At 34.1% G+C, this 10,133-nt stretch overlaps 1 protein-coding gene across 2 annotated transcripts in view; it reads left to right on the forward strand.

Moving 5' to 3' along the window:
• LOC106466697 (mitogen-activated protein kinase 14-like) overlaps positions 1 to 6,032 on the forward strand; it is a 65,413-nt gene extending 59,381 nt beyond the window's left edge. For both annotated transcript variants that reach the window (XM_013927005.2, XM_013926997.2), the window contains exon 12: positions 2,680 to 6,032. In XM_013927005.2, the coding sequence (XP_013782459.1) occupies positions 2,680 to 2,819 (140 nt within the window). In that variant the 3' untranslated portion in view covers positions 2,820 to 6,032. The remainder of the gene's footprint in view (positions 1 to 2,679) is intronic.
• The last annotated feature ends 4,101 nt before the right edge of the window (positions 6,033 to 10,133 follow it).

Below are 10,133 nucleotides of genomic sequence, written 5' to 3' on the forward strand. Positions count from 1 at the left end.
TTTTTTACCACTACTTCATCCCCTGTAGATGGATATTCACTAAATTTAGTATGAAGGCTCGTTGGGTCCATGGGGATATACATACATATGTTCAGTTTTGCGGTTTTTATGGGTATTTTTGCATTTTTTACCACTACTTCGCCACTTGTTGATGGGCCTTTACCAAATTTGGTATAAAAGTTTGTTGGGTCCATGGGGAGATACATGCAAATTTTCAGTTTTGCCGTTTTTAATGGGCGTTTTTGCCACTACTTCGTCCCCTGTTGATGGATCTTCACCAGATTTGGCATGAAGGTTTGTTGGGTCCATGAGGAGATACATGCAAAGATGCGGTTTCACATTTTGTGTTTTGCAGTTTTATGGGCGTTTTTTACAATTACGTATAAGGGAAGCAACTTTTCATGTCCTAAGATAACCTTTCATTAGTAATGAATTTACATAACATCCGTCCAAGAGATGGGTATTTCAGCTAGTCAATGAACAAAATAAGAATTTTTTTTTTCAAAATGAAAACCAATTCATCTATGTCAGAAATATAATAAAGAAACCTAAAAAACTGATTGCTATGATGAGAAATATCGAAGATGTGTTTTTCTTAGGTAAGGTACTGTTAATTTTTGTTAACTTGGTACTAAATTAAGAAGGCCTAGCATTAAAAAGTTTAAATACACATATATATATATATATATATATATATATATTTAATCGTGATCTAACTAAGCAACATTGAGCAAAACTATGGCTAATAGTCATATCTTTTAAAATTTACATAAGCTAGTTTTAATTTAATTTCCAGGTAGCTTACTTTAGAATACCCAGGAGAATAAAATTAATCATAGATTTATATTCATGTGTTTCCAATCAGTTGCATTTTGTGTATGTGTTTATAATAGTTATTGAATAAATGAAATAACATTTCAAGTTTCAGAACAAACTTAATCATCTAAGTTGTTCGTGTACCAAGAATTATGGGCCCTCATGAATCTGTTGTATAGCAACGTCTTACAAATTCGTTGAGTTTTGTTTTCCTTTGGTTTTAACTTGAAGCCTGTGTTACATAGCGCTAACTTTGCTCCTCTTACAGTTTCTCCTTTCATTAAATGTAAAACTTATTAATTTGTATGGCATAACAAGTCGTACTTAACAATTTGAATCCTTTATAGGCCTATTTGTGTATGTTGATTTTGTTTGCTTTACAGAGCAGAGGGAAAAACCTCTATTACCTTTGAACGCCTTACCAAAGCATTTCTTCATGTTGGGTATTTGTTCGTAACAGTAGATGGGAAAACATCTGTGAGACGCGTTCTTCTTGAGTAAAGATCTTCTCCAACATCCCATCATTACAAGCAACTCGTAGTTGGGCCTTTTCCTTGGAGTTTTGCCATTATTTGGCACCCCACTCGGACAAGAACAACAACAACACGAATTGTAGAGATACATAAAGAAACCTGCACTAAAGAATATCATCGTGCTTTCCTAATCTTTTCATTAACACCTTAACGGTGTGGGACGAATGTGCTGCACAAATTCTAATCTAGTTTTAAATTCACAGTTGCACTTTCTGTTTTCTTGAACAAAGCGGAAAGTAACGGGAATTGTTTGTTTGAAGTTAAGCACAAGGCTACACTTTGGGCTATCTGTGCTCTGCCCACCAAAAGTATCGAAACCCGGTTTCTAGCGTTGTAAGTCCGCAGACATACCGCTGTGCTACTTGGGGAACCTAAATTTTTTAACGAAATTCTATTTGTACTAGAGTAACGGGAAATGGTCATTTGGTTTAGAACTGCACAAATAGTTTAGCATGGCGAAATTAAATTCAACCATAAAGTCAATAGTGCATATAACAGTACTGCAGACTAAATTGAATTTCTGTTGAAACACTCGAAGAAAGAGTGTAATGGAAGTCTTTTGAATAATCGTTATACATTATTTCCAGCAGAGCGATCAGCAGATACCGAGGATCTAGATGTTTTATTATCGTAGCGCAACACTAAACTTGTATCTCGACCCAGTTAATCAAAGCTTTCCAAAAGTAGAATCCGAAGATGACTGAAGCATAACTCTTGGATATATTTTCACATACCTTTTCAGATTGTGAGTCACCTTCATTAAAAATATGAGACCAATTTGGACTCTCAATGGTAGCGACATCGTTATGTGGCTCAGTGGTAAGTGTGAAGCCTTATAACGCTAAAACCTGGTTTCGATATTCCTGGTGGTACAGCTTGTGTACTTTTGCGCTTAATTGCAAATAAACAATGACGTCATAATATTAATAGGCTACTGATTCACAACCCAAAATACATAGTAAACTATAGTTTTAAACCCTACATGAATGTTGCTGAATCATGTAGCCACTATCAGATTATGAAATTGTGTAGCTTTTGATGAAATTTGTGATAAGATTCAATAAAGATATTTATATAAAAAAAATTAATTTTACAAAAATGATCACAAAACTATGAAACTATTTAATTTACTTTCGACCAACACTAATTTCCTCCACGATAGTCCTAGAAGTTTCGCCACGTTTTGAGCAAGTATGTTTTAAGCAGTATTTATGTGACGGCGCTATGAAAAATCCCCATAATTTCAGTCTTTATCCGCGAGGCGGTTGAACATATATGTTTTAAGTAGTATTTATGTGACGACACTATAAAAAAATGTCCATTCTTTCAGGTCTAATTCACAAAGAAGTGAACATGTTCGAGCCGAAACTAAGACAGATCTGCGCAGGATTGACAGAACAGGCCCAGAATGTGCGGTCAAAGATGCGTTTAACCATCAAGGATCTGGAAATGTTGGGAATTTGTAGATGATTGAAATCAGATTTGTTACATTAGTAAAAGATCACTAGATCAAGTTATTGTCTCGGAACGTGTGTCGTGTTTTTGCAGGAAGGACATTTCTTTATGGTTGTGCATAAGTATTGTTTTCCAGAAAATTATGTAAAACTAATTGACGATTTCACCATTAGAAGAACTTTAAAATTTGCCTCCTGCTTGATGTGAGGTTTTACACAAATCTCGATGTTACTTGCATCTTAACTCATAAAATGTGACTGATTCGTAGATATTTTCAAACACGAAATCAAATTTCATTTGTTTGTTTTTAATTACGATTAAAAATATAATGAGCAATAAGATATATTTATTTTTCGGTAAGGACAAATTCGACAAAACTGTATTAATATTTAAATTATCGGGTCGTGAAAATATAAACAAAACCTATACAAGTGATAATACATAGAAAACCCAAGAATTCTAATGGTGAACTGGTCTACTTAATATGATTTTCTCTGTGTACATTGTGTGGATTGAACTCGTTACTAGCTGTGTGATCTTCGTTTAGGTTACGGATATCTGTTGGTCAGATTTTCACTCCTATAAGTCTTGCCCTAAAATATTCAAGCTATTATCTGCCAACTAGAAATAAAATTCATAGAAATATTGGTAGTTATTTATTGACAAGTACGATATCTGTTTCAATTAAACCCTGATCTACTGAATTTGATTTGGCCAGCACATTCTTTCACTAATTCAGACTTTTGCGTATACAACTTTTTTTTGGGGGGGGGTTACTGTTTTGCTACGCTTACATTCTAATCAAAACACGATTTTTCTTTTTCTTCTTTTTATGTGTGTGTTTTCTTATGTCAAAATCACATTTACTCTGCCCCTTTGACAAAAAAAACACACACAAAAAATAACGTGTGTAAACAATATGGAGTATACGTGTCAAAATATGAACTTTTTGATCATAGTAACGATTTAAGCGAAACGCTTTCCGTCAATTATGAGTAATGTTTAATAATGACTGCGTTTCGGGTGAACGTCTTTCGTCAGGCTTGACTGCTTAACAAATAACCGTTACCGAAGTAGTCAAAGCTGACAGCTGCCCTAAACATTACTATGGCAAAAATCCTTTATTTTGACGAAGTCAAATAATTATGTTATTGTATGCATTTTTGTTCTTAACTTTTTTCATTATTATTATTATTATTCAATTTGTATACTTTTTGTATTAATAGTTAATTTTCATTGTTGTTGAGAGCACCTTGTTTTCACGTCACCCGACAACAGGACTAAGAGAATTATTTACAAGTAAACTCGGACTGTCACAACGACAGTCTCCATTGGTTACCAGAGTATATAATTGGAAAATGGCGTGAATATGTATCTATACAATGCGGTTTTATTTTTAGGGCATAAAGTTTTCTTCAAACTTTTTGCAATGAACTTCGAACGCGCCTTAACGGAAGAACGGCTGTTCTAACTGAAAGTAATTCTAATTCATCTAATCGGAATGCTTTATTATTATTATTAAAAAGTCGGAGAATCATCTGTATTTCTGTTTATGACAATGGTTTAAGATCTGAAAACCGCCGTTTTCATGTATCTATTTTTGTTTGAAACTTTGTATTCTCTATAAATTCTAATATGTCAAATTAGACACATTTTTGTATGCGTTAGGTTCAAAAATAATTCTACCGACAACCAAAATCGTATGATTTTTAAAAACTATGATAGCTGTTATTTTTAACAAGTGATCAGTAATCTTCCCTTTTTGTTTTTAAGTTCAGGCTGAAAAATGGATTAATCTTTTTGTAAGTTTGAGTGCCAGAATTCCTCACTGTTAAAATGTATAAATAATTAAGGAACATGGTATTGGTAGTTAGCTTTGTAGCAGAATGATTTTTTTTCTTTAATCTAGTCAAGTGATTTGATGATCGTGATTTATAGTCGTTTACACGTTTTTTCAAAGATTTATCTCTACGTTTACATTAGCTATTTACGTAAGATTTGGATATAGCTTGTTTGTTCGTGTGGATTGAAAGGATTATAAACGTTATCTTAACCACTTGCGTCATCTACCGTTTACTAGCGGAACCACGTAAACAGCGGGGTTAAATTTAATTATATAAGCTGCTTAAGACAATTATATTTAAAACATCTAACTTGAAGTGCTTATTTCGAATGGTTAGAAAACTCATCCAACACAGTAATACTACAGCACTGCGCTCTGGAAGATCGTATTTTCAAACAAAATCTAATTTCGTTTCTTCTTTTTTTATTGTTAACTGAATAACAACCTTTAATAGTTAATAAAATAATGTGCACAATTTTATTTCAATATAAATAATTAACTTTCACTCGGGTAAGACCTTGAAGACAGGTAAACCTAGCAATGAAAGCCTCATATTAAACCTTGATGAAATGCAAATATAGTATTGACAGTTTCTTACTCTAGTGTTTCAAATTTCTAGCCTAAACTTTGAAGATATACAGAATCATCATGTGAAATCTTTTGACTTAAAATGGGAAAACATAAGTCATATATTCGAACTCATAATTCCAGGTGGAATATAAGCCATTATGTTGAGCTCAAAGAAGCGTAAGTCTTAAATTTGAAACCACGTATTATTTAGGTATTTAATGCCATGTATACATGTAAACCAGAATTTTAAAGATATAAATCTAGATCTGATAATTATGCGAAATTGTTAGTTCACCATTCGGAAACAGGCTTTAAAGATACTTTATATATATATATGTATTTATAGACACACACGCACGCACTTGGTATTTAAAGCGTTATTGAATCAAGGTTTTGAAAACACAAACTCTCCTGTTCTCGGTCTTAAATCATGTCAACCTGTACTTGAAGCCTCAAATGTACACCTCAAAAACTCGTAAATCTGCTATTGAAATATATAAAATCTATAAAAAATTAAAGCTGAAAGTTAAATTATCAGCCGTCTGTTAGGAAGACTTATTAACGTGATATTTTAAGTTTCGAATCTCCAAACCTAGCTATTATGGTACTAAAGTCTGAGATTTCAGCCTTGAACCCACTATTTAATAAAGCCTCAATTGAAGACTTGTAAATCAACTGAATTGAAATATGAGATCTAGGTCCTTAAGAAATGTAAATGTTGTAGTTTAAAACTTCAAATCTAGACCTTTAAATCCGGTTTTACAAATCTGGAATCTACATCTTGAATATGTTTAAATTATCAAACTTTTCTGTAACAATATATGAGAACGGATACACGTTACTTTTCCAGAATGAAAATTGAGAAGTTTCAATAAAAAATGTAATAGAAACAGACACATTTCAGGGATAAAAATAGAAACGTTCAATTTCATTGTTATTATTATTATTGGTGAATTGTTATTCTTAAATGAAAATATTCTTGAAGAAAAAAAGACAGTTATTGCCTCTAGTGTTTTGTTGTTTCAAAATATTAAGTTCTAAATATTAAAAACATTTATTTTTTCAGTGTTTGTATTTATAATTGTATACGCTTATTTACTGTTAATTACTAAAACATTTATTTAGATATATTTACGCAGAATCGGCCAGTTTCTTTTTGTTGATTTTGTTATCTTGTTATATGGTTTGATTCTTCTGTTGTTACTAATAATAAATTATCTCGATTATAGATCTATCTGTTGTTTTATTTAATACATGTACAGATCAGTATGTAAGGCATCTATAAAGTTACTTAAAATTAAAGGCCCGGCATGGACAGGTGGTTAGGGCGCTCGACTCGCAATCTGAGGGTTGCGGGTTCGAATCCCCGTCCCACCAAACATGCCCGTCCTCTCAGCCGTGGGGGTGTTATAATGTGACGGTCAATCCCACTATTCGTTGGTAAAAGAGTAGCCCAAGAGTTGGCGGTGGGTGGTAATGATTAGCTGCCTTCCCTCTAGTCTTACACTGCTAAACTTGGGACGGCTAGCGCAGATAGCCCTCGTGTAGCTTTGCGCGAAATTGAAAAACAAACAAACTTAAAATTAATTGTGACAACTAATTCATAACCATAATGTGGTAATTGTGTAAGAATGTATGAATCGTATGGAACCATTCGGCAGTTTTTTTGGGTTTTTTTCTGCTTTCAACGAACTTTGTATCAAACATTTTCCCCTCTGTTGCTCAAAAACAAAATAAAAACTCACAACACACAAAAAGACAAGAACTTAATCTATATCGAATACGTCAAATAAATTTTTCACTGATCATGGAATAACAGAAAAGAAAAGAGGAAAGAAGTGATTGAAGTTGCAACAAGCTTCTTCTTCGTGTACATTTCTTCTGCTATCTAGAACTGTAGCATTGTTTTTGGATTTGGTTAATTATATTATTTTCTAACAACTACAAGTTCATAAGTATATCGAGTAATTGCCCAGTAGTGTTGAAAGTTATTTGTAACTACGGATTCGTATTCTCACATAGTGTGGATTGATATATTTGTCCCCAACCATAATAAAACCTTGTTAGAAGAAAAGTGAGTTGATTGAATGGAGTATCCGGGGCGATCACCAGACTTTTATCCCATCATGTACTATAAATTTCCTGGAGACAGAAATTTCTAATAAGTAGTCGAATATACATTAGGACAGCGTTTCCCAAACTTTTGTCATCCACGCCCCTCCTTTAATAAATATGGTTTCTTGCACAGCCCCCCCCCCTCCTCCTTTTTTTAAACCAGTCAAAAAGCGAGTTAAGTGACGAGATGTAATTTATGGATACACGTTAAAATGCTATATATGTTGTAGTAACGATTAACTATTTTCATCAATAAAAAGTATATTAAAACGCTTAATATTACACTATTAACTCTACCCTAATCGCTCGCCTCCCCCCCCCCAAGAGACTAGTTGCGCCCCCTGGGGTTCTGCCCTACACTTCGGGAAACGTTGCCTTAGGACATTATCATCACTTTTTTTTTCAAAATATACCATCGGTACCAGATTGATCTTGCTTGTCAATGTTAAGACCCTATTGATCAGCCTTTACTTAATTACAGGATTGTTCAGAAATGATAATTAATAAAGGATCACTTATACTACATGGTAAACTAAGGCCGAAGTAATGATCTCTTACGATATTGTAAACTAAGGATCATTTACATTATACTACATGGTAACTAAAGGTTGAATGGGAGGTATGACTAGAAGCCTTATCATGGTAAACCCATACCTTTCGAGCTTCGTTTCCAGGTGGAGATCCCTCTTAATTATGTTTCATGCTGTTGTAGGTCTCTTTCTGGATGGCTTTGTTTGCAGTTAAGCGCAAAGCTATACAATGTACTATCTGCGCTCTGTCCACCACGAATATCTAAACCCAGATTTTAGCGTTGTAAGTCCGCAAACATACCGCTGGATCACTGGGGGGCCCTGGCTCAAGTTAATCCAGATTTCATTGTTTTACAATGCCATTAAATGCAATGAATATTCTCGTCTTACAATTTCCAAGTCCCCAATCTGAACACACATATATTATCTGAGTGTAGTATGAATATTTTATGTACGAAAAGGCTGTTGTACACCTTTACCAAAAGCAATCAGTTTTTGGTGGCGTCACATTAACTACAAACTGTCAGTGTCTAAATGTAGTTCTGGTATATGTTCTTGCACCATAACTTTATACTTACTTGCTGATTTGCATATTTAAAATCATTTTAATATATTATACTCAACCCTTTATATTACTGTACCATTTCAAAATTAGAAGGTTCAATATTTGAAGAAACCATGAATCTCTGAAATTGACTATGAGACTTCAAAATCAGGATAATGACACTGGAAAAGTACACGGCCATCTGGGTCAGCACCGTGTAAATTCTGATGGATTATCTTGACAACTGCATATAGAGTATGTCAATATTTTGAGTGTACATATGTTTAACGTCAAGTAATGATCAAAGGTGTTACAGCAGTAGCGATAATAAACCATAAGAGTGGTGACAATTCTGCTTATGCATGAACACCACAAAAGAATAACCAGAAACTTTGGAAAGAGCAACTGAAACACGCAGAAAAAATTGGGTTCTACGTATCATACAGTAAAATAAAGCATAACTGTAACATTCTGTGAATGTTGCATGGTGTGCACAACATCTGGCACGTGGTATAGTTAGTTGTAACATTTCTTGATTCATAGCTAGCAGTTTAATTAACTAGTAATGCCTAAATTCATGTGCACCAGCTATTTCAGAATGCAGCCAGCTCACGAATTGTTGTGGACACTATAACACATCTGCTCTGGGTGGTGATCTGTATGTCAATTCTACTATGATCTGTACTTCTCCTCTAAACATTAAAAATTTCAGAGAACAATTAAGTGATTGTTGTGACTTGCATGGTATGCTACCATGACATAAGGTATGTGCTCATCTCGTTTGATCCATTCAAGGTTCACAAACTAAGCATGCATCTATCTAACAGTCTTTAACAATAGGGCCTTATCTGTGTCCCGTATTTAGTCAAAGTCAGATATGAAACTCTCTGTTTACATATAGCCATTGTTTGTTAACGTTTGTGTTGAACCTAACGTAATGGCTTCACTCAGAGCGCATAATACACAGCAACATTAAGTAAAATTATAATTGCTTTAGTGTCCCCTAGAAACATATAGGGAACCACAATTGCTGCATCACATCCTACCGCATCTGTGACAGCAGAACTATCAGTAAATACTTATTAAAAACTTGGCTGTCTTTGCTGATCCTTGAAACTGATCAGAAGCAGAGCCAGCCATAATAACTACTGTTAGCAGCCTCTTCTTTGACTCCAGCATACAGTTCAATGTAACCACCTAGATCTGTGTCACTACAGAAACAGCTTTGATTAGAAAAGAAATAACCCTGTAACCATTTGGTGCTGCATATATTTGCTAGATAGCCCTTTAATTAACTTGTCGATAAGTGCTCCCTTATGTTCCACGGGTGCATTGCTCAGAAAAACATTTCCACGCTGTCTCCCAGGTTGTCTAATAGGTCAAGTTCTCATAGATGCATGCTTTCATTCACTGAACTAAGCCTAATATATAAAGTTTACTCAGTTTTCTACTGGGTTGAATCTGTGGCACATCAGAGTCAACCATGTTTCAGTTATTGGTTTATCATTATCTAAGTGCTCATGAATATTAATAATTGAAGCATCCAAACTGAGCATCAGACATGGCATTACCTCTCCATGAGCACAACTATTCCAGGAGACAACTTACTTGAAACATTTGAGGAAATGGACCAACATTTTTTTCATCCCTTTAAACTTCAATACATTAATGTAATTTACACCAACACCATTGAGAAACAGCAGTGCAGCAACTGACCTGCTGTTAAT

This window comes from Limulus polyphemus, unplaced genomic scaffold, assembly GCF_000517525.1.
Source record: "Limulus polyphemus unplaced genomic scaffold, Limulus_polyphemus-2.1.2 Scaffold75, whole genome shotgun sequence".
NCBI lineage: Eukaryota > Metazoa > Arthropoda > Merostomata > Xiphosura > Limulidae > Limulus > Limulus polyphemus.